At 36.1% G+C, this 26,466-nt stretch overlaps 1 protein-coding gene across 1 annotated transcript; it reads right to left on the reverse strand.

Annotated features, from left to right (window-relative positions):
* Nucleotides 1-1,205: 1,205 nt before the first annotated feature.
* Nucleotides 1,206-20,135, reverse strand: LOC117792048 (protein toll). Its single transcript, XM_034632003.1, has 3 exons — nt 20,084-20,135; nt 4,787-6,022; nt 1,206-4,137 (listed from the first exon to the last, which is right to left on the reverse strand). The coding sequence occupies exons 2-3, from the start codon at nt 6,001-6,003 to the stop codon at nt 2,046-2,048; spliced, it is 3,309 nt and encodes a 1,102-aa protein (XP_034487894.1). The 5' UTR covers nt 6,004-6,022; nt 20,084-20,135; the 3' UTR covers nt 1,206-2,045.
* Between the last annotated feature and the right edge of the window lie 6,331 nt (nt 20,136-26,466).

Here is a 26,466-nt window from a genome sequence, read left to right on the forward strand (position 1 = left end):
CAACGACAACTTACAAACCCAGTTAATGGAATTATAAATGTATATGCCTAAACATTAATATATATATATATTATATATTTTATATACCTGCACTTCATATGTAAAGGCAAACCTCCTACCCCAAATTATAGCTGCATATACCTATATACATATAGAAAATATGTTGTAAAATCCAAAGAATTGCATACGACAATTGCTTTCTTATCTCCAAAAGTATTTTTCCCAAATAACTTAAGCAAGTGCTTGGTTTTGTTTTTAAAATTTCACTGAAGTATTAATTCTCTACTTTACTTTATACTTCTGTTGAATATTTGTATTTTAATTACACTCTTTCAAGTTTGTTTTTAACTATTGTTTGTTTCTTTTTTTGTATTATTGTGTGATATGAGACTGGGCAATATTTACTTAATTTTGTTGTTTTCGTTTAAGCAATATTATTGATCTTTAGTTTTCTAAGCCGTCTGTATAAATTATCCAATTTTAATAACTCCTAAACTAAATGTACACCTATATATATGTATAAAGGTTTTTTAAAATAAAAACAAAATAAAATACTAATTTAAATGTCTTTTACTTGTAGTCGAAGGTAAGGTAAAGTCTGTTGCCAGCTAAAATACCAGGCGACTAAAATTTCAGCAAGCGAATTGATCGTAAAATTTTAATTGAGATTTCAACTTGTTTGGTTTGCTCAAGAGAACCTAAAGTTGTTTTGCTTACATATGTATAAATAAAAATGCATATTATTTTTAATTTTAAAATATATATTTTATTTATTGTATTTGTATATTTTACATACACAATTACATTCAATAATTGTATGTATTAGTAAATGAGTGTGTCTGCATAAATTTGTAGGTACCTTAGGTAATACATTTTAGAGACATATACATATATGACATAGCTACTTACTTACATATACGATACTTTAATGCTAATTACATGAGTATATGCTGCATGATGTATTTTTGTAGATTATTGAAATATGAAATGATGTATTTATGCATAAAGTTGATATAGTGATGTAATATGTAGTAAATATGCCGCGTATGAAGTGCATACATCTGATAATATCTTTGTTATAAAGTTGTCATTAAATATATTAATTTTTGTTAAGAGTTTTTGGAAATATATAATCTTTCCATTTGTATTATTTACAGTAGTAATTTTGGTACGAGTTGCGAATCTTTTTAAGTATGCTCCAAATATAAAATGTCGGTATGTTTTTATTTTTTACTTTTTAATTACATTCAGTACACGGCACAGTTTATATGCTACTATTTGGATACGTCATATGTATGTATATTGCATGTGCATTACTCATTAGCTTATAACGATAATAGATTGTACAAAATAAAGCTCAATTTGTTCAAATGTTAAGTAAAACTTGAGATTCGTGCAAAAATCAAATAATATTTCTCGTCAAATATAAAAGTTATTCATTTGTGATATTTCTTTAAGCTTCGCGTGCGATGATCTAAATATAAAATAATTACAATTACCATATGGATAATAGGTATAATAAATGTACAAATAATTACGAGGCTTAAAGTTATCTTAAATACACTATAAGTAAATAACACTAAACAGAATGATAAGCTCTTAAATAGCTTAAATTCTTACAATTGTTGCTTTCTTTCTGTTCAAATTTAATATGTTTTTCGATTTCGATTTTAATTTTTTTTTTATGTCAACAAAGGCCACATGAAATATTGAAAATTGAGAAATTTTCACCAATTAAGTGCATGGAAAAATTGCCGTATGCATTTCTAGTTAAAACTATTCTAAAGAATGCAGCTAGACGATCAGATTCACACACACACACACACACACACACACACACGCACACACATAAATAAATTCATACGTTTGCATTGAAATGAATATGAGTGCAATTTGAGTTTTTTTTGATACAAAAATTTTGTCTAAGCTTTATACATTCAGCTGGAATTGGAATTGGTCATAGCGTTGGTGAAGTGAGTGGGTTAGATGCCTGCTCAATGAAACAAGAGCTCCTCGTCGGGCTCCAGCTCCAATTTATGCCAGTTCTATACGTCACTTTGCTTGGCATTTGTGTTGATGATAAAGGCGCCGTTGATGTGTCCATTGCCATGATGATGATGGGCCTTGCCATTGGGCGCATATAGATTCGATAGGCCATTGGTGCCATTGCCAACCATGATGGCCGTGTGTGGTGTGCTGCCATTCAATTTGGCCACCAAAGGATTCTTGGTGGTTTCAGCGGGCGGTGTGGTCAATGTGGGTGACACTGGCGATGGCTTAATTAATTCCAGCTTGTCATCTGGATAGCGTTTCAGCAACCTTTTAATCAAATTTCTCGAGCTTCGGTTGGGACCACGATGCGGCATGGCATAGATTAATCTGTCCCAGAACCATGGATCACCCCATTCGATGTAGGTGTTCATATTTAGGTAAGCCTTCAGCTCATCGTCCAGCATCTTGTGGTCACCAATGTCCGAGTAGATGATGACAATGACACGTGAGACGCCATCATTTAATGCCGCTCGATGCGCTGCCCGGAATTCCATGCGTGCCCAGTCTGATTCAATAAAGTTCGAGCTGAGCACAATGATGGTTCGCCTTGAGTCCGCAACGGATCGTATAATGTTCTCGGGTATAAAGCCACCCACTAGCCAATCTCTTCCATGCAGGCAGAGCTTAAATTTCTTGTTGCCATGCTCCAGTTTCGGCACCAGGTGTTTTTCAATGAAGCTCTGATCCTTTTGAGAATACGAAATGAATGCATCGAATTTGCGATCCTTGTCGATCTCCTCCTGGTTGACCCACCACATGCACAAGTTGCGCGAAAAGAGCCAGATCTTAATCTCATCCTGATACTTGTAGTAGACGGCCGCAGTGATGCCAACAAGAAAACCAGTTAACGAGATGATCACAATCATGGCAATGAGCAGACTCGCTGGCTGCGGACATAGATCAGATTTGCTGAGATCTATCAAACGTGTGGGCATCTCAGCATCACTGCAATAAATATCTTCTGCATCCAGCACTCGATTCTTTCTCGACTGCGTAAAATACAACAGTTCCGTGGCATCGCAGTCACAGATCCAAGGATTCTGTGAGAGACGCAACTGCAGCTTGCTGCTATTGAAATAACTAAAGATGCTGGCATTGAGATGCATCAGCTGATTACGTTGCATATCCACATACGTGACATTTCTGGGCAACTGAGAGATCTTCACGTGGGTCAAGTTATTACCAGCCAGATAAAGACTTGTCACACTCTCATATCCAGGTGCCTGGTTATCCGGCAGCTTAAGCAGCGTATTATTCTCCATGTAAAGCTCCAACTTTTCAAGATTCGATGTGAGACGTGGCAATTTGGGTATCTTTGTAAAATCACTATTGGAGCAATTGATGATCAGCGTCAAGTCAAAGGTTCGCACAAAGCATTCACATTTGGGCGGACAACGTCTCTCTTTCGGATCCTCAGCGGTGTCGAATTTACAGAGCAAATCTTTTGGTTCTACCGTGCTGATTGCACGATGCTCCAGAAATTTGGGTGCTTGGCAAGTCAATCGATTTGTGTCTATTATCAAATGCCTGGCATAATCAAACCTGTCAGATCCTCGTACAAACTGAAGGAAGCGCAACATGGTACAGTCACAATTTAGAGGATTATCATTGAGTTCCAAGCGAACTGTTTTCACGCCATGCACAAGACGCGATTCATTCTCCAGCTGCGGGAATTCCGCCTGCTTGTAGAAGCGTACAGTGCTAATTTGATTGTGCGTCACATTGACGGTTAGATCAAACTTGGACACAAAGTCCAAATCGGGATAGTCCAACCAAGCCAAGTTGTTGTAACTCAAATCGATCTCCTGGAGCTCAGGCATCGCATACTTCCAATCGCTGAAGACGAGCATCAATGAATTGTTTCTCAAGTTTAGTTTGGTCAGATTCTTTAAAGGGCTAAATGGAGATCCAATATCTCTAACTGCCTCGCTGTTCGTCATATATTCCTGCAGATCGATGCGATTGTTAGCCAGGTTCAGCTGACGCAACGAAGGATTCCCAATAAATGCCTTGCTTCGTATGTGTATCAACTGATTGTCGTTGATCTGCAGATTTTTCAGATTGCTCAGTTTGCTAAAAAGTTTGCTGTAAGAGAGAAAACAAAGCATTGATCAGTAAGAATATGTCCAAAGATTCTAAAAAATAAGTTTATTTTAAAGCTCTAAGTTTCTAAGTTACTTTTTTCTTTCTAAAGCTTCTAAATTTCCTTAAAGCTGTGTATCGTTCACGTTCAATTACTCAAATTAATGTTGGAGCTTTAAACTATCGGTATTGATAATAAGTCTATCAAAAAGCATTAAAACTCTGTTTATTTTTATAATTAGTAATGTAATTCTTAACGTTATTCTTTCAGTATGTTTCTAAAGTTTTTGAAGGATCTAAAAGCCTGGCTTATAACAAGATTAATTAAATCGTAAACTTGTTATGTGCTTTGTTTACTTCTAAAACTGTCAAAGTAGCTTAAAATACTGTTTAATAAAAGATTAACTGTTTTAAAGTATTTTACAATTCTTAAGGCTTTATTTAATTCAAAAGCTTTTAAAATAGCTTTAAGCTCTGCTTTGTTTCAAGTTAACTATTTTAATAAAATAAAATAAATGAATATACTTGTTCTAAAAATTCTTAAAAAATTTAAAAGCTTTATTTCGTTTGAGTCCAGCCACTTTTGGAGCTTTAAAGTTTGCTTTTGAAGCTTTCAAAGTTTATTCAAAATTGTTTTGTGTTTGCAACTTACGTGGAAATTTCAGTTAGCTTATTATCAGCCAGATTCAAGTTCTCCAACTTTGTCAGGTGAATAAAGATTTCCTCGGGCAGATGAGTTAAACGATTCTTATGTAAATCTAGATTCACAAGATTCACTTGATGATCCAATAAATGAAGAGGCAGTGTGTCCAGTTTATTTTCGTCGAGTGCAATGCTTACGAGTGCCTTTGAATTCTCAATGAGATCGGCGGGAATTGTTTGCAGATCACAGCGCAGATAGAGATTACGTAACTCTGGCAGATTGGCAAAGAGACCTGATGGCAGTATTGGCAACTCTCCACGATTGTTCTGCAACTTCACCTGTTGCAACTTCAGATTGTGTTGGAAAAGACCCTCGGGCAGAGACCGAAAGCTGTTGCCATTCAAATTGATCTCCGTCATGTTGGTGAGCAGGGCAAAGACGTCATGTCGCAGCTGGATAATGCCATTATTATGCAGATCAATATCCTTGACGGAGGAGGCACCCTCGAAATCATGCTTGCTGAGATTGTGCAACTGATTGCTCCACAGATTCAAATGCATTAGTCTATGTAGATCATGGAAGATGCCACGCGGCAGCTGCTTCAAATTGTTGCTGCCCAGTTCGAGGAACTCCAAGTTGCCCATGTCGGCAAACAACTTTGCAGGCAACTCCACCAAATTGGCGGCACGCATGTCCAGCCAGTTCAAGTGATGCATATTCTCTAGCAAATCCTCGGGAATGTAAAACAATTGACGGGCAGCAAATCGCAGACGTTGCAAGTTCTGCAAACGTTCCAAATGTGTTTTAGTCACATTCATGCCCAGATCGTTGCCCTCAAAGATCAAAACCTTGGCATTCACAATACCCAAATGATCCATAATACCCGCAATTGGTGTATGCAGGGGCAGAGGACAACGTCGGATCTGTACCGTCTTAATGCTGCCAATATTCAACTGTGGCATCTGTTTGTATTCCGATGAATTCGTCACGTTGCATTCGATTTGCACTGTCGAACCGGGTCGAATGGTTATCTTGAATTTGGGATTGAAACTCTTGCCGGGACAACTGATGTCGTATTCAGAGACCAACACGGCGCATTCACAGGACGACATGTTGAGGTCTGTGCAATCATCCCGCTCAAAGTCCGCCTCTCCCAGCTGCCAGCTGACCACTTGGAGCAACACCAACAGCAGCACAGACGGCGCTGCTGAGCTGAATCCTCGCATCCTGAACTTCTCCTGTCGTCTGCAAATAAAACCAAAGTTTCCATTTACAATTAATAAAATGTAAAGAAAAAAAATAGCTGGATTTTAATAATGAATTTTACTTTTAATATTATATATTTAAACTAATGATTAGCTAAACTAAATATTTCTCGAAATTCGTTCACACATGATAGCCAAAAGTTCTAAATTTCAAATTTCAAACAAAAACTAAATTTTGCCAATTAAAATTTTTTGAGAGCATTAAACATATAGCAACTACTTTATTTATAATTATTAACATTGTTATTATGCTTATTAAAATTATGATAATTAAATTTCCATGTTTTGCAAACACATACAGTAAATAAAGTACTTAATGCTCTTTATGTTGAGCATAAACGAACAGTTCATTAAGCATACGCAGTGTATGCCAAAAGAGAGAAACTCAAATTAAACTCTGGCTGCAGTGTGTTGGACACAATGGTCTTGAAGCGTAAAATGAATGCAGAAAAGGCAAATGACACGTGCGGAAAACAAGTGGAGAGTCGACAGATGAACGCACAGGTGAGAAAGGGCCCCCGTCCACCATCCAACCACATTCATCCATCTGTCTGTTCGCTTTGGTTCAGAGTGCGTGCAGGAAAAGGCTTCAGAGAGAGAGAAAGAGAAGCCCATGTTGCATTACATGTCGGTCGGACACACCTCGAAACTCGCTCAGCTCGTAGGGAACTCAGAGAGGTTAGCCGGATGACAGGATGCCTTCTCCTATGTCGTTCGACCGACGCGTCGGCTCTTTGGCAACTCTGTGGTGTAATTACGGTCAGGGAGTGTATAAAATGTTGTAAAATGTTTGGCTATTCTTCCTGTGGGTCGTGTGTGCTTCAAGGTGGTGTATGTGCACTTTATGGGCTTTGTGCATTTAATGAATTTGTCATGCACTCGATGACTGCTTAAAGCTTAAACAGAATTCGAGGCGTTTGTCCGTCAAGGACCTTATCCTATCCGACAATTAAATTGTGCACATTACAAAGATTTTTGAATGGAATTCAATTAAAAGTTTTGCCTGCTATTCCACTTGTCACTTGGCGATGGAAACAGAAGAAGGAGGAGAGGAAGGCAGCTGTTTTTAGCTGCATTTGCCATCTCTTGTGGCTCCCATTAATTTGTTGCCTGCTGACAGCTGCTTTTGAATGAAATTTTGATAAGGCAATTTAATTATGCGCGCTGTAATTTGATTTTGAATTTTGGTGACTTTTTGCTTTGAGCCATCATCTTCCGCTGGGCCAGCAATTTACTTGGCATTTACTTTTAATTAGACTACAACAATGATGGCCATTTTCACTGGCGCCTTTGGCAATCCAAATAATTATACATATTGGATTTCCTTTTTATTAAGATTGCATTAGCTGCGCTTCGCTACCTTTTTGGATAATTGATAAACATTAACGACGCTTGAATTGAGCGGGTGCAAGTAAGCGAGCCCTAAAGCCATAAGGGATTATTCCAGCGGAACAGCGTAATTAACACAATTAATACGCTCAGTAGTTTTGCATTTAATATTTAAATGTATCTTTGAGTTTTACAATGAGTGAGTCAAAGTATCAGCCACTTATTTACTGAACTGCTACCAAGGACCTTAGCTGAAAGCGTTAACACGAAATCAATGTGTATTTGCGCATTGAGTATACGACCCCATGTACTGTCAATTCGATACCCAAATCCATTTAAATCTCAACACCTGTCTGCGCAATTCAGAGAAAGTTTATATGTTTATGCAAGGCTCCAACTAAACGTCTCGTCTGCTCTTGACTGTTTGTGTAGCCAACTTCAATTTCGCATAAAACTTTAAGCACTTTTCGCCCGTTGGCGGCCAAGTTAACCGTGCAAGAACGGTTCGTTGTTGGGATAACATTTCCTTGTGTCTTCCATCTACTTCAGCTTTCCTTTTTCTTATTCTATCTTTCTCTCTCTCTCTCTCTTGGCCACAAGGCGCTGTTTTGGCTTTTAAATTTAGCATGGCTTATCTAAACAGGCTACGCTTACCAGACCAGGTCAGTTCTTCTTCTTGTTCTCGTTCTTGTTGTTTTGCAAGAGATTTTAAACATTTATATTCACTTAAGAAAATTACTTTTAGCTTTTATGCTACGCTGACCGTGTAAATAACCTGCACTGACCAAGAGGCAGAGCTGATTTCACAACTTCCGTTCCTTCTACTGCTTTGCATTGATATGCTCTGGCGATTGTTTATGCAATCCAATCTAAGCATCTCTGCTCGTTGACAAGTTTCTCGAAAAATGCCCATTCAATTGGCAGGCGAGTTGGAGCGGCTCAAATGAGAAACAGAGCAACAACAATAAGCACAATATTTAATGAGGTTTGAGCAAAGCAACTTTTTGTGTGATTGTGTGTATGAGTGTGTGTGTGCGTGTGAGGGTCTGTGTTGACGATTTAGCCTTTTCCAGTTAGATCTGTACTTTTTTTTGTAATACTTCGGTCGAAAAAATATTAAGCCCACAATATAAAAAAATATATTCTTAAATAAAATAAATTTGTGACGCAAAAAAATTCCTTAGCATTTAAAATAACAGTAAAAATTAAAATTTTTAATTAACAATTAAATAAAATACATTAACAATTTAATACAATTGTTGCAAAGTTTGGGGTAAATACAGACAAATAAATAAAAATATTTTTGTCAATCATCGACATGTATAAATAGTTCTTAATGAATAATAAATATTGAGAAGCAAAACTTTTAAAAACAAGTCTATTGAACCTATACTCTGTACATTAAAAAAATTATTTATTGACCATTTTATTCTGTTTTTTATCTGACTAGTTTTTTCTGTTTTGTGGCGAGAAATTCGCATCTCTGACGAGGGTGAAATTGAGATTGAGGATGAGGGTGTTTCTGTATTTGAAATTGAAAGCATACTTTTGGGCGAGCAATTAACTCAGAGTGCGATTGCAGATGGCCTCAGCTTAACGGGGGAGCGTAAGGATATGGAAAGAGGGAGGGAAGCTGTCATCGGCACCTAATTCCAGCCTGGCTGGCAATTAAAAATAATTGTTAATTTTAAACGTCGCACACACGACTGCAAAATTATAAAATCATATGAGCTGAAGCCTATTTTCAGTCGCTTCTATTCCCCTTCCTGGCTTCGTTTCTGCGCATTTGTCTGCTTTAATTAGACACACATTGCCTACATACGCTTGTGTGTATGTGTGTGTGTGTGTGTGTCCCCCGTTTCAAGTCGTTAATAAAGGTTAACGAAGTTCTGCCAAGGCGCAGATTTCTCACATATTTACACGCACACACCTGCACACATACCTGTACACACCTGTACACACAGCGTTGTATGTCGGCAGAGTGCGCATTTTTGCACTCACGTGCTCTTTTCCGGTATGTAACGGTACTAAATTCATTAGGCACACTAAATTACAACCGCAGTGCATGATGAGAGTTTCAGCGAGAGTCGAAGGGTGTGTTGAGATAGGCAGAGAGGGGGGAGAGGAGGGGGTTGTCGTGCCAGAGGTTTGCCTTGCCTTTGGATTTTTATTGCTGCCGTTCTACAAAGTGCTTCAATGTACGCCTTTACAGTTATAGCACACACAAACACACACACATGCTCATATATCTATATAAATGTGTGTGTGTGTGTGTTTGTGTGTGTCTATTAAATAGTCGCACCGCCCGCAGCGTGCCTTGGAAAATTGGCTTTCGCATGCCTGCGGTGCTTTTTATTACTGCAAGCAACACCAAGCAACAACAACAACAACAACAACAACAACGGCAACAATTAAGAAAGTTATTGTCGAGTACCCGACTATGAGATACCCGTTACTCAATTTTAATATCTATTTATCTTAATTGCTGCACAATTTTAGGCGTTTGCATTGCATTCACAAAGCTAACTCGGTCTAAAGTTTCTGAAAAGTGTCGAGGGGAAAGTATTAAAAAAAAATGAACAGTGATCAAAAAAATTAAACTTTTAAATAAATGGAAATTGGATTAAAAATCAAGTAAGAAGTCAAGCAATGATAAAATTGACATTTCGCAAAGGAAAAAAAGTTATGATAACTTGAAGATTTTAATAATAAAAAAATTGACATTCCGCAAGGGAACCGGTCAAGTTTTTTCAAAGTTATGACTGATTACATATTTGCATATCAACAAATACAATATACCCTTGTACTCAACGAGTATAATAAGTGTACTGAGAACAACAACACAATAATGAGTCTGGCATTTCAAGCATGGCATTAAATGCTTATATATTTCTAAGCGCCTTGACAGTTGGATTAGAGTAAAAAGTGTTTTAATGCCGCTCGACGTTTTAATGACGTTGACATTTCTGTGCCGCGTCGCGTCACGTCGCGTCTTGTTTGCTCCACTGAATTTTCCCAATTTTCCAATTAAACAATTTCGTCTTGTCGTGCGCTTAAGCCCCGAATTGTATACTACAGAAAATTGTGAGTCTGAGTTAACGCATTCATCAATCAACTTGACTAATTACCGCAATTGTTGGCGTGCAACAGCAAAAGCAGCTCGTTGAAGTTGCACATACACACACACACACAAGCACACACTCATATACGTATAAATACATTTTGCGCACTTGCAAGAAAAATGAGAAAAGCAAATAAACTACAACTTGTTTAATAATTTCTTATTAAAAACTTACTAGACCAAAAAGAAAATAATAAAACTCTTGTACAAGTTCTGACAGCACACACACACACTCACATGCACATACACTTACAGCAAGTACACACAGTCTACACACACACTTTAGCCACGTCTCTGGCAAGTTTTCATTTGCTGACCAACTGCTCTTTGCTCGGCTTGTGGTTTTGTATCTTTCCTCTGGGTGTGCGAGTGTGTGTGGCTGTGTGTTGTTGCGTTTGGCAAAAGATTTCAATACTTGGAAACTTTCAGGCAGTTGTGAGCCAATGTTTATGGCGCCCAACGTGGTTTACAACAATTCTCCGGCAAACACATGCCCCAAAAATTGTGTACACAGAAGTGCCAAACTGGCAGCTGGGACATGTTTATATACAGCAGCAGAAGCTGTCTGAGCTTCTGAGGTGGGAGGAGGGGTTCTACAGCAGGGGAGGGGAGGGGAGGGGAGGGTTGGTAGGTAGGGCACATAAGTACTGGTTTATTGGTATTGCAAACTGAAGGCGTGAGCAAATAGTAACTGGGATTGCTTATTGCTTTCCACAGAACTCATGAACATGGACATCGATGCAGCTCTCGATATTGGCACACAAAAAATGCAACTCTGACTTCTATTTGACTGTATAGAAACTTGTTTATTGTTTTAAAGTATTGCTATACAATATAAGCAAAACTAATAGAAAATTGTGCTTATACTGCAGCAATCAATCAATAGTAACAAAAGCCTTTCACAAATGTAATGTTATGTTTTATGTTTTACTTTATATTTAGTTTTAATAAATTATTGTATACTTTCAGATAATATTTATAAAATCCAATTTTAAATTAATTTCTCTTGCTTACATATAGCAACAGATCAATATACATACTAATAATCATAAGTAGAACTTTGTCTGACAACAATTCAAGACAAATTAACAATTAATTAGCCGTATTTTGCGTTATCAATATAATGACCAGAGGCAAGTCTAATTGCTACTAATTACAACAACAAAGCACAAAAACAAAGAAATTTAATCTGCTTTTGCCTAATGTATTTATGAGTGGGCGTGTCCAATAACTTGGCTTATAAATTCAATGGAATTACACACATATAGATACAAGTACGCGTATGTATCTGAAACTTGCCTTCTGCTCAAAAACTCGACGTGTTCTGCGAGCTTCTCCACAGTTGTAATCGGAGACTGCAACACACAACAAAAAAGCAACGACTAAAAATAACTACAAGCTGATTACGCAGTTACGCCTCCAAGTCCGAGACTTGCAACAGATTCAGCTGCAGCTTCAGTTGCTGCGGTTTGTCGAAGCGTTCGTGTGGAACAGAGATGGAGGGGGAGAGCGAGAGAGATAGAGATAGAGATGAAGATGTGAGAGAGGAAGTTGAAGAGTGCATTGAATTCTCATAATAGAATTTGCTCTAGCTGTGTGTTGCATAATTACACAGCATTATTGGTAAATAGGATAATACCAAGTGCATTAGTTAGCTCATTAAACTCTGCTTAAAGAGCGAGCTAAAATCTAAAGATACTTTATTTAATGTGTGTGGATTTTATTGAATATTCTTTGTTGCTTAAGAGCTTAACAATAAATTTAATAAAAGATCTTTTGACTGTGCTTTTTTCACTGTATCTTAATTTAAGTGCAAGTCAACGCAAAAATCTTAGATACTCTCTTATATTTGTATTGTTAAAGGATTACTTTTATTAACATTTGTATCTTGTTTGTTCTTTTTTTAACTTTAGAGTAAATCCGTAGATACTTTAGTACTTTAATTGTAATTTGTTAGAATGAAATCTAGATCTACAGATATTTTTGTATATTTTTATTGCAAGTGTATCTTGTAGCTGTGCTTCTATTTTAGTCAACAATTATGCAGTAACCTAACTAGTTTTCATTATAACAATTTGAGATGTGCCAGTTGTTAATGAGAGCTGCTGATGCCAATGCAGATGCAGTTTACCAGACACCTAATGAGCTGTGCAAAGCCAAGAGCACCAACTTCAAAGACAGCGACAAATGCACGAGAATGAGATACTCGTTTCCCAATCCCAATCCCAATCCCATGCCACACTCATTACTCTAACCAGCTGACGGCCAAAGATGCATGGCGGTGGAAGGGGAAATTTCGCTAAAAACACGCTGAAAGCAAAGATGAGCCGCAAGAGTTCAAGTTGCATGCAACTTAGGCAACTAAGCAGATGCAAGCGAAAAATAAAAAAAAGCGGGTTAAGACCTGATTTGCGTATGCCTTGCAAATGAAGGGCTTTTCAGCTGAAAGGCAGCGCATTGTCTGTGGCAAAAAGAAAGGCGCTGCCTGTATTTTCAAAAGAGAAAGACACCAAGCGAGAGTGATAGAGAGAGAGAGATTGACTGAGCGTGAGCAGTCACAAAGTGAAAGGCTTTGTAATGTCATTTGTCTGTTAATCATGTTGTCTTCTATAAGTTTTTGCAAAGTTTCTGCATAATGCGCTCGTGCCGAAGACAAACCAAAGAAAGAACTTGTTGAGCCCTCAACTTAAAGGGCAAACCAAGAGAAAGAGAAAGAGGAAGAAAAAGAGCAATCAGAACGGACACGGACACGGGAACTGGGCACAGCTCAAGGCACACTTTGTGCCGTGCGTGACGCATTCAAGTTTAATGGGCTTCCATAGTGATTGTTGTTGCTGCTGTTGATGTTGTTATTATTATTACGAGTATTGTTGTCCGCAAAGCGGTTAAGACTGACCGACCGCCTCTTGTTGTTTACCCAGCTCAGCCTCTAGCCAAAGTCGACTCAAATGGACACTTTGTGGTCGCCTCTTGCCGTTCATTCTCCTCATCCTCATCCTCATCTTGTCTTGTATTGTTTAGTTTTTGGTGGCAGCGCAAACATTTAACGAATTGATTTCCACTTTCAACGTGCCGACAATCCACTTGCCACTTGCCACATCCTACTTGCCACTTGCCACTCGTCAGTCAAGTGCAGCACAAGTTAAGGTCAAAGTTTCCGGCTGCTTTTGATTTGCGCAACTTTTAGCTGAATAATCTTTGCCAACTTTAATTCCACAGATTTTAAGCTCGCGATTTAATTGATTATAATTTAGCGTAGATTAAAGCTTCACCAAGTAGCATTCATTCAAAGCACATAGCCAATTAATATAAAGTAACTTTAAATCATATTCCGAGTGAATATGAAATTGTTCATGAATTTAAGCTCTGATTAAAGTTTTAAAATCTATATTTTTTAGTTCTAAAACAATTACTCAAATAATTTCAAATAACAGACATCAATAGGTTTTGGAACTGAATTCGTTGAGCATAGAATTTATAAACTTAGAAAAGAGATTTTTTAGTTTACCCTCCCAGCACTTTGATTGTTGTATCTTTATTTACTTTCTCACGATGATCTATGATTTTTTCATTTACTTTCCATCTTGGCCTATGAATTAATGTCTATCGCTCCATCTTCGTCCTGTCCTCTCCAAGTTAACCCCCATCTATAGGGGACTTGTTGAGGAATTACTTGGCCATTTCCTGGGGCGTTTGTTGCCATTTACTCTAACCCCTCCCAGACGTGCAACGTTTCCTTTTATGAACTTCTATCCACTCCTCTCTCTCTCTTTGACTCTTTGCTTAAGCAGCTTAGTAAATTTATGTGCAACTTCCACACATACGCATACTTACGCACACACACACACACACACACACACACACACACACTCATACACTCCGAGTCATTCACATAAATAAACAACTTGAAAAGGCAACGATGGCAACTGGCAGCTAAATAGAAATAAAATAATAGACCTGCTTGCATAGTGGACACGTCTTCAAATGAAAATGTCGCCCATTGGCTTTAACAGTTTATTATGCAAGTGTATCCCTCCCCCCAGCCTCCTGGCTAAGGGCAGTGGCTAGAGTATAACTTTAGTACTCTAGTACTCGTATTGTAAATAATACAGCGTAATGCCCAACCTGCCAAGTGTGGCCGGAGAACTCGGCCCGATTGTCAAGGGACGCACAACGCGTACACTTCAATTACGAGTGCCAAGCAGCTAACAGCCAAGACGATGACAAGGCCAAAGACGAAGGCAAAGACAGAGACGAAGACAAAGACGAAGAATAACTCGTCGACGATGACTTTGCGAATGCCGCCTTTGGCATAGCGCTGTCTTCAATCTTCTGGGACTGGTTCTACAACTACTTAATTTTGTCGTGGCCACAACACTGACACTGGGCACAAAACGCATTCAAGCTGCCTCATTGCGTTCTTTGCGTTCTTTCTTATGCTTTCTTGAGTTCTGAGTTCTGTTTATTCTATACATTTATACCCTGTAGCCAGAGAGTTCGTTCGTAGAGCTTTATCTGCCTGCATATGGAAATACAATAATAGGAAACTTTGTAGATATACAAATAAGCAATCCAAAATCAGGAAAAATCTTGTTAGTTAACTTAAGTAAATATTAAAAGAAATTTTGGAGAAAGCAAAAATTTTAGAAATACGAAATAAAAATAAAAGGCATAACATAACTATAAGAAGAATTGCTATTTTATCCGCATTTTGTCTAAATTTAGATCTTAGATCTTAAATTTAAAAATGATTTTGATGTTGTGTAGGATATTTCGCTAGTCGACTACTCTATTCCTTTTGTTGTTCATCTGCTTTGTGTCCTATTGTCCAATGCTCGGCCCTCATAATTTGCGCTTTGTTTTATTGCACGAGTTGCATGCTGCTTAATTCGCGGCCACCAAGCATTGTATTGTTGTATTGTCCAGCAAAACACATACATACAATTATATACAGATGGTACAGACCCGCAGTTCTTATTGTTGAAATGTGAGTCACGTTCAAAGTTTCGCGTTCTGTGCCCAGCACTGGGACCATAAATGGGGTTTGCTTTACAACGTCTTCCTTGAAAGTCTCTGGGCCCCATTTATAGCACTAATTGTGAGCATTTTGTAGCGCTTGTTATTTAGATATGTGCACGACTTTCTTGTCGTTGTTCTCGCTGTTGTTCTCATTGTTGTTGCGGCTACTTTGGGCCATAAAAACTGACAACAATTTTGGCATCTGTTAAAGTGCCATTAGTAATTTTGGACAGCTGCCAATGGCCAATTGGCATTTTATTGTGGATTCTATTAAGCCTGGATTAGTTCTCGATTGATGTGACACTTTACTCAATTTCTATATGTTTAATTATATAAAAGCAGTAACTATTCATAATGAAAAAAAATTTTTTTTCATGCATTTAAATATACAGCAGTTGAAAGAAATTCGGGCTTAAGACAAAAGCTTAAATTACTAACGAGAAGAATTTTCTTCAATTCAACAATTTTTGTTGAATTTTTAGACTTACTATATATAGTTTTTATAGTTTAACTCAATTGAAAGTATGTAAGTAAGCTAATATGGTTTATAAGGTATCACTTAGTTTATCATTCGCCATGCTAACACAAGTTGTGAAATATTTAAAATGCCAATATGATGCAATATTATGTATTGCCATGGATTATTTGTGCATATTTGCGTTGATTGTAACCTGCGGCGAATATTGCAGCAAAACACACACATGCAAACAACAACCGCTTCCGGTTATTTATTCTCTACTAACACCGTCAAATAACCAAATGATGAAATTTCAATTCAATAGATACGAAAGTTGTTTAAAAATGATATACGACTCGAAAACAATAGAAAAGTTTTTTTTGTTTTTTCTATTTTACGAAAATAGTTGATAGAGTTTATTGAAAACTGAAAAATGCACATAAATTGCTTTGAATAGGTTTTTTTTTTTGCATTAAACTTTATACGAGTATTTAGGTTTGTGTTTTTTCTGTTTGTATCCTTGAGCCTTAATCGATTTTTCTTTGGGCATTAAAATAGCATAAATATGGAAAGTCTGTGAACTATCTGCTTATTGTTCGTACACGATCTGTTGATATGCGCGCTACGTATTTATACAGACATTAACATTTATCATTGATGGGACGCTGTTTAACATATCGCACTGTTGCCACTGTGCCACGGATGTTGCAACCGCAGCTGCAGAGGCGATAAATAAAGATTAAAATCTCTGAAATGTGCACAAAAGTGGCTGGCACTTCATTTCAATTTATGTGTATGTATATATATATTGTATATGAATGAGTATGCATTAACATACAGATGACACAAAGATATTATGTATACGCCGTGGCTGCAAACAAAGGATAAATCAAATATCGTTGCATACTTTATGCCGTGGCCCGCAATGGGGCATACAATAAGCGATGCGCCATGTTTCAATTGCAAATGATTTAAGCCGCCAAGTCGTCAGCCATTTTAAAGTAAAATAATTGTAGCAAAATAAAAGAATACGAAGTAATACCAAATTTTCCATTGCCAAGCAATGACATTGTGTATACGCTCTGTGGTGTATATTGAAAATCACAGCGTGCGTTGTGATTTTCCTTATTTCGTTTTCTTGTTATTTTGTTTGTTTTTATGTACGTCACGGCATTCACTTTTGTCACGATTTTCCCTCTTTTTTATAGCCATTAAATCAGAGTACAAATAAAAGAATGTGAATAAAAAGAAGTTATAACCTTCGCCGGAAAGTAACGGAAGTGTTGTATGGCCTTTGGGCTCAAATGAAATGCTGAAATGTTGTCATAAAAATGCGAAAATTCGTAAAGTGCACTTTATGTGAAAAACGCCTCGACATTCGTGCCACAAATTTCAATGAAATGGAAATATATTGACGAACGCTGACACCACACAACGTGGATGAATGAAAGTGAGATAAACTGCGGAACCTCATGTATTAGGAATTTCAAGGATAATTATGTCAAAAGACTTTTAGTTAAAGCACAAAGTGTCATGTACAAAAAGGAAAATCTGTATAGTATTTTTTAGTGTGGCAGCTGTTAAAATTTTAATATGAGTTTGCTTGACATGCATTCATCAGCCAATGACCTTTTAATTACATTTTAATATTCGGGCCACAGAAATTGCAATAACGCTATAATCGCTGGCATATACTCGTACACAAGCCAACACACAATTTGGCCTAATTGGTTGCCACAAACTGTTGGTGCTATGTGGCAGTTGCACGCTCTGTTGCTGCCGCTGCTGGTGACACATTTGAAAGGTCGAATCTGAAATTTACTTTATGCTAAATACCCATGAACATTTTGGAAATGCATAATAAAATGTAATAAACAAGCAAACATGAATACAAACACACACATACAGTTGCAGGATCAGCTAATGCTAGATTTGCTCCTGTTGCCACCAACAGTTGCATTAATTAGTTATTTACCACATTTCGAGGGTAGGAAAGGGTTGGATTAGGTTTGGTCTCTGTTGCGTGTTGAAACTATTTCACATGCAAATGTAAATTTAATGAGACGTTGAAGCTGCTGTCCCTGTGCGTGTGTGTGTGTGTGTTTGTGTGCGCATATTTGATGGCAAATATTTTGTTAATTTTTAATTTTAATTGCAGTCGCTTGTTTGTAATTTTTGCATAATTGTGCGTGGGCGCGAATGACCTCACATTTGCTGACAGTCGGCAATTAAATTATAATATTTATTGGATTGTTAGTCGACAAAATATATATTTGTATATATATATATGTGAATCGGCAAATTGAAGAGCTTGCAAATGCAATTTAAATTCACATTTTATTGTGCGTGAATAAATACAATTATTTATGAAATGTGAAATAAATTTAATTATTTATGCATTAAATACGCATAAAATCAAATAAATGCAAACCGAAACGAAGTTTGGTTTGTCTTTGAAATACTGCTGGTAATGCATTTCAAAGTGACTGTGGTAAATGTAATTGCATCTCTCTCTCTCTCTTTCTCTCTCTCCCTTTTCACAAAAACTATCTTTCTGTTTGCTCCATTCTTTTCTTTTTTTTGGTAGTGCCATCAACATAGCTGCTGAAATTCAATTAAGTGGGCGTCTTTCATTGAGCAACAACCAACATGCAACACAACTCTACACTACATAACATATGAGTGCTGACCAGTTGGTCAGTTGGCACTTAAGTTTGAAATATAACAGTCAGCATACCCTGTAAATGTAGAAAGTGCTTCAAGGTTATGTTTGCCGATGACTAAAAACAATTATGTTTTAAATGCACTGGGTATCCATCAGTCGATCAATAGTTTCTCCAGCTTTGTTACATGTTCCTCGGCGGCCCTTATGCGAATTTAATTAAATTCTTTAGCTCTTTGAGCCGCAGGATCGCACTTGACGCATAATTTTTCTAGCAGTTCTTTTTTTATTTTCATTTTTTATCTGTGTTGCAGCAATGCCAGTTACGAGTTGCTTTTGGGGCACGCAAAAGTGTTGCATGCTACAGGCTGTATGTGCACTGTGTTTGTGTTTGGGTTTTGGGTTTGTACACCACACCAAAGAATATAAATTGTTGTGCATGTTTATCTCACCAATGCAGCAAAGGAGAATGAACCATTTTTGCTTCATTTTGTTTGCATCACACACACATACACACACACACACACATAAATATACACATGCATAAACAATATACCAACCCACAAAGCAACAGAAAAAAAGAATACCAAAATGAAATATAAAATGGTTTCAAGAGAGAAAATTTTTTTTTGTTACGCATTTTGTGTATGATGAACATACTATATATGAAAATAAAATACAGTACTTCTCAGTTTTGTGTGGTGCGTGACAGTGAGTGATAAAAGTTATGATCTCATTGGGGAATCTCCAGTGTAATTTATAGCTTAGATACCTTATGCAAAAAGTGCTTAAGGAGTGTGTAAAACAACTTTACATGACGGATTAGATCATTTCAAATATAACCACATACAGTGCTTTTAATACTGTTAATTGTAAAATTCTACCTTCAAAATAAATGTATTTTAATTTTGGATCCTATACTATCCATATAATGAAATGACAACAGTCAATTTCAATTTCTAAATTATTCTCTTTACAACATAACTAAATGAAAATTCATTCTATTTGTAACAAATCATCACTTAAATTTAGTTCATTATTATCCATTTTAAACAAATAATTGATTTTTAATCTAAGCATTTAATCTCTGCTAAGTAAAGAAATAAACTTCTTAAGTTTTATGTTTCTTTAGAACAGACTTCCGCTGAAACGGGTCTACAATACTACCTACAACAACATCAGTGGAATGTCTGTAGACTGTTTTCTAATGCGAAATACTTTATATAATAAAATAATCATATGCTGCATTGTTTAATTTAGAATTCACAGAACTGTAGACATCACATGATAAAGTTGTTTTAATTTATGCATTTAAGTGTACTCGTATTTATTTATCTACGTTTTAAATATATTTTTCATTCTATTTTTCTTGTTTTTTTCTCGCTAAACAATCATTAATTATTATTTTCATGCATATTAAGTAGTAGTAGAGATAATATTTATGTTAACTTACCTTTTCTGCTTTTGTATTTTTATCCCTTTTCTTTTTTTCCTTTTATTTGTTTGATTTGCTCCTATTTTTTTGTGTTCTATTGCAGCTCGTTGTACATTTTTAATGTATTTTTAAGCAATTTACTGTAAAGAGCGAGAAAAGAAAATAAAGAAGCATGAAAAATATGCAAAATAGTCAAGAAAAAAAAAGTTTGTACAACATTGCGAATCTCTAGAGAAGATGTAGATGGAGGCATCTTATTACCATTTCAAATGAGCTACAGCACAGGGACTTTTCAACTTTTGAGCCACTTTTGTGGCTAGAAGTGGTTACAACACATACATGTGTCTACGTATAACGTATGCATGTGTAAGTGTGAGTGTTGGTTTTATTATAGCACTAATTATGTCATACATATGCAAAAGTGGCAAACAAGGCGTCGACGGGACGAAATCCCCTCTCAAGTGTGTATACATGACACGCTCGTGTAAGCCACTTAAATTTTAACGCATACCTAATGTCTATTCATGAGTACACCACCCCCGCCCTCTTCTTTTTCTGCATGTGTGTGTGTGTGTGCGTTTAATTTAATTAAGCTCACTGCTACTTAGCATTGCATGGCCATGCATCTGAAAAAACCATTTGCAAGTCAAGTGTGCGTTCTCTACACACATGCACACACACACACACACAACTGAAGGCTGCAACATGGGGCAATTTGAGTTGAGCTGAGATAAAATAGGATAAAAAGAAATGAGTTGAGTTAAGGTTGCCACTTGGCATCATCATCCACAGCAAAACGATGGCAAAGTAAAGCTTCAAGTGCAACACAAACGATCTAAATTCTGCTGTGGCTCCAACTTTTTATTTACCAGAGATACACTTGTGTATCAAACAATTCTTTATAAAATATAAATCCTCCTACATTTGTTGTTTGTTGTTTTCGAAACAATATCAAATGTAGTATATTTTTTTTTTATATCTCAAGGTATGCAAATGAAGATCCCATTGAATTACATATTAATTTGAATTCTTGTTTCAGAAAAATTCAAAATAAATAAGTTAAAATTCAACCCGTTTGGAATGCTTGGTTGTTAGCTACCCTAAAAATTGCTTTGAATTACATTTGTTTATTACATTTATATACATGATATACCCCTCCAAAGTGTTACAGGGTATTCCAAAAGCACACAAAAAAATAAACAAATTTAAAATCAAGGCAAAACCTAAATCCTTTTAAATAAATAACAAATTTATCTACATATCTTCCTCTGCAGCTGTAGCAAAAAGATGTCAAAGTTTGTAATTTCAGTTGTGTCTTGTTCAAAATTCCAATTACTGTGAAGCTGCATCAATTTAAATATTTTGAGGCTGGCTCATAAATATGAAATCCCAATGTTTTTCTAAATTTATTTACTTTGTTTTTGCACATACAAATTGGAATTGACCAACACTTTATCAACTCTAAGGTCGTCTTCTTTTTCGTTGGAAAAACAAATGTTTATATGTAAATTTTCAATTATTTGGAATTGTGACATCCTCAAGATGGTTATTGTATCTTTGAGAAGTTTAAAACAATTTGAAATGTGGATATACAAATTTTAGCATATAATTGTATAGAGAATTTTTAGTTTGCTTTAATTTTAAATCTAAATTCAAGTCTTATTCTGTTTTTCTTTGTAAACTCTTCTATTTAGAAGCGTTTACATTTAACTTTATTGCTGGCGCATTCATTATGCTAAGTATTTAAATAGTTGCCACATAATGTTGCATGTTCATTTGAAATTAGAGTAAAATAAAAATGCATTTTGCATAAACTGACTGCCATCCATTTCACAAATGCCAGCATTCAAAGGCTTTTGCTTATTTCTAGCAATTAAATAGGCTGTTGCCGTACATAACATTTTCGCATATACATATGAATATACTTGTATAGACAAAAAAGCCATTTTATTACATGTCTAGTTGATGTGTATATGTGAGCGTGTGTGTGTGCGTATTTATGTGTGTTGTATGGTCTGAAAACCGCAGTCCATTGCTGCTGTTTGCTGTCTTTGTTGCCACATAATGTTGCTGCACTCGAAACCAGCGAAGCATGCAACTTACTCCTCTTTACTTCTCAACACAACTCTCTCACATCGTCTCTCTGTCTGTTTGTCTGTTTGTCTATCTGTCAGCTCCCTTTAACATGCATTTTCATATTGAAAATCACTCAAGTGGCAGACCGACAACAACAGCCGCGTGTTTTGTGTGGCAATTTTGGTTCTTTGGCACAACAGAAAAGAATAAAAAATATGTACTTATGCATGCAAAAAATAGAAAACAAAAGCAGACTTCATGTTAATGTTAATAGACGCACAGTGGAGCCGCATAATGAGCGACTGTTTAGAGGCAAATCTCAATGGATGTTAATAAAAGTCGGCATGCATAATTTCTATAGACAGACACATTTGTTGCCCTGCCACAAAAAAGTATTTGAGTTGTTTTGCTAGATAAGTTTGAAGAAAGAGTACATGAATCATACTTTAGAAACTGCCGTTATTATCTGCATTTAATAATTTTAGAAGCTGGACAAAAGTATAAATGGAAAAACAAAAATTAAGTAAATTATATATTGTCTTATTATTTTATCAAAGTTAACCAAGGGAGAACTGACGATAATCTAATTCAAATTTTTTAAAATTTTCAGTAAAGCAAGTAATTAATTTAACAAAATAAAATATTCATATATGTATATGTTTTTAATTTAAAAAATAGATAATTGTATATGTAAAAGTGTATCTTTAATTCGTTGATTTCCACTATTTTCTCCACCTATATAATAAAATGTGCAAATCCCCCATTTACCATTATTACACATACACAACAATTTTAATAATTTTTAACATGTTTGCATGTGTTTGTATGTGTGTGTGAGTGTGTGAGTGTGTGTGTTCTATGGTTGCACGCGCCCTGCATTTTCATATAATTTCATTGCTGCCAGCATTTTTTTCTTGCTATTTACACAAAGGAAAACAAAAATGAAGTAAGCAGCGGCAGTAGCGGTACAATTCAGTTGCCCCACCCTCCATGCTTTTAGCCACTTTGCTTTGTTTTTTAGTTTAGTTGCTAATTTATTTGTCTAGATATATGTATGTATTCATGCATTTGGGAAGCAAGCCTGCATTCATGCAACTCGTGGACTGCGCTCTCTTTTGTGTGCCACTTTTCGTATTCCCGGCTTTTTTTTTTTTTTGTTATTCACGTAACATGCTTAAGCGCATCTGGCGGATGCAGTCGCCCTTTTGCACCACCCAGCAGCCACCATATCAACCACATTAACTTGTTCCTGCTCTATCTGTATCTGTATATGTTACTTGTATATTTACTGCTTGCATATTTATAAACTGTACATTTGTAATTATATACAAACAGAAGCTACTGTTTCTGCAGCTGTATCTGTAAATATATCTGAGTGTTTGTATCTGTATCTGTAGCTGTAGCTGTGTAGATGTAAATGCATCTGTTTTTGGCAAAATGTATCTTTTACAGTGTGTTTGCTGCATGTGCATAATTTTCGCTTGGTTGCCTTCAACTTTATTCAGTTTACAAATACATATATTTATGCGATTCGTTCTAACAATGCTAATGAAAGAATATGAAACCTAAAATATGGCCTTAGGCCATTCTTTGGCTTTGCTCAACTTTAAGTGTGGCTTTCTTTGCATTCGTATTATTGTTCTGTTTATTGTTATTGTTGCCATTATGGCTTCGATATCGCATTATGAAAACTTAGATTGTTCATTTTATAGTTGATGGCTTTTGGTTTTGCATTTCTCTTTTCATCAAGTTGGCAACCGCATTGAACCAGGAAAATCAGTTCTAAGCATTCTTTAGACCACATTTCTGCTTTTGTTGGTTGTTCTCGTTGTTATTGTTGTTGTTGTTGTCATGCAGCGTGTTAATTACACATTGTGCGAGCAAAGTCAGCAAGTTACTCGCACGCATAAAGAACTTCCTTCTTCTCGTTGTGGCCAAGTTAGTGGGGGAAAGTTGTTGCTGCTGTTGCTGCCACAGGAATTTTATGCGGCGCGTCTATAAATCATTTTTCATTAGCTCACGCATGAGCTCAGCTCCGGCACATGAAGAATTCCGTTGACTTTGGGACAGCTCGGAATGAGGCTTAAGTCAGAAATTTTTTTTAGCCTGTTCTTTCTGCTTTGCATGTTCAACTTTAATTGAAATATATGACTGACCCAAAAAAATAAACAAAATCCGAATATATAGAAAGGTAAAAGTAAAGTTGCCCCTGGACATGAGCACGCAAAGTCAGATCCCATTTCTTTGTGTATAACTGAATTTAAATATAATTTTTTTTGTTTTTTGCAGGTATATAAACTGCTCACTTGACCTTTGAGCATGTACTCATTCAAACAGGAGGCACAACGAAAAAAGCAAAGTTCTCCGCATTGAACCTTGAAAGATTGTATTTTATTTTAACCCACTTTCCCGAGTAAAAAATAAAAAGTCAAAGAATAAAGTACGAAAATGGAAAAATCAACTTTTTGTTAACTCTCTCGTCTCTGTTTTCTTCTGTCTTTTGCTTTTCCTTTTGTAATCAATTGCGTTGCGCACAAATACCGTGCCAATAGCAAACAAGAAGTATGCCGTGGATGCTCAATTTAAATATACCCATACCAAGATTGGATATCTAAACAATTTGTAAATAATTAGTTTCCCCGTTTCATTAAAAAATGATGTAACATATGCAGCATCTTTATATATTTTCTTGAACATTCTTGAAATGAATTTGGCTCGAATGTTGTAAGCTGATTTGACAAATAAACTCGTATATTTACAGGTGAGAAATCAAGAAACAGATAAATCGAAATGTGAATATCTTTAAAAAAAATTTAGTCCTAGGACAGAGAAGTTTTAAAATACGCCTACTAAAAAAAATAAAAATAATATTAAAAATGGCTAATATTTTAAAAATGAATTTGAAAAAATTCAAATTTTTAATTTTTTTTTTGGAAATATCTTCATTTATATATACATTCTTATCCCCTTATCCCCTTTCAAGAGCTTTTTTAGTTTTCTATACAACTTATATACCCTCTTAGTGGCTTTGGTATGGGTATATTAAAACTTGAGAGCGTCGCGAACTCATTATGTACAAAAGCAGCAACAACAATGCTTTGGGCAGCTGACGCGGAAATTTGAAAAAGCTTTAAATTAACAGCAATTGTGGGGGGAGTTGGAGGAGGAAAGCGGGAGGCGGAAAGAGATGGGTGTCGAGGTGAGGTGAAAAGAGGGTGGTGAGGTAGCTTAAAGTAGGCAGCTCTCGCAGAGCGCGTTGTCAGCTGTCATAGTCTGGACTTCATTTTATGTGCCGACAATTTCTCATTATAAAAATTACGGCGCCAGCATCGGGAAGGACAACAAACAAGGACTCTGGACAATATTGCGTTGCTGGCCAAGAAATGGTGGGTAATGAGAGAGAAGAGGGAAGGAGAGTTGGCAACTGCAGTCAACGTCATGACACAAACAAGTCTGCATAAATGTCAACTGTCATGCTTGCGAAATTTGTTTTCTGTTCCCAAACTGTCAAGTAATTTATTGTCAGCACTGTGCTCAAATTATTAACTTTAAATGGAAAAGTTTTTCAAGTAGTTTTCGGCTTAAGCCAAGCTCATTAGCGCCCTCTGTTGTCAGCAGAGACGACATTCTGGCCAGCATATAAATCATGGTAGTATGTCATTAACTAGCGATAAAGCTGTCATAAACAATGCAACACATAAATTGCAAGAGAAGACGGAAATGAGGGGGAAAACTGGGGGGGAAGTAATCAAAGCCAAACAATGATGAATATGCAAATCAGTTGCCATTTGCACTCAGATTAATTGCTCATTTGTTTGTTTGGCATTGTTCTTCAATCAAAGGCAAATTTAAAGCATACTTTTCAGCTTCAGTTCTTGGAATTCTCAAGCAGTTTAAGTCCACAAAATGCCCAAGTTGAATAATCAAATTGTAGTTTAATCTCTTGGTGCATATTTTTTTATATTTCTGAAATAAAAGTCAACAATTGAAACGAGAAACCTCAATGCCTTCATATCAATTGTGCAAATTCCTTTTAAATTTCTATAGTTTAACTTAAAATTGTTTTAACTTTTGCAGAAGAACTTTAAAGTTGCTTTTTTTCGTGCCTTTAATGACTTAATTCGGAATGCAGACGCAGAACAAAATGCAAACTGAAAAGTGCATAAAAAAGGGAATAATAATAGAAGAGCTGTAGAAATAAAGACTGGGAGCATGGCACTTTACAAATTACAACGCAGTAAAAATTACAAACTGCAAACTATTTTGGTAACAAAAGTATTTTTTGCAGTACTGGAAACTGCTGAAATACATGCAAATGCCGTTAG

The sequence above is a fragment of the Drosophila innubila genome (assembly GCF_004354385.1).
Source record: "Drosophila innubila isolate TH190305 chromosome 3R unlocalized genomic scaffold, UK_Dinn_1.0 2_E_3R, whole genome shotgun sequence".
Lineage (NCBI taxonomy): Eukaryota > Metazoa > Arthropoda > Insecta > Diptera > Drosophilidae > Drosophila > Drosophila innubila.

Bases quoted from the DNA above. Each gene is read 5' to 3' on its own strand.
- LOC117792048 (XM_034632003.1), bottom strand. From the start codon at position 6,003: ATGCGAGGATTCAGCTCAGCAGCGCCGTCTGTGCTGCTGTTGGTGTTG. The intron at 4,138-4,786 runs GTAAGTTGCAAA...TCTCTCTTACAG, and splicing joins AAGCTAACTGAAATTTCCAC to CAAACTTTTTAGCAAACTGA.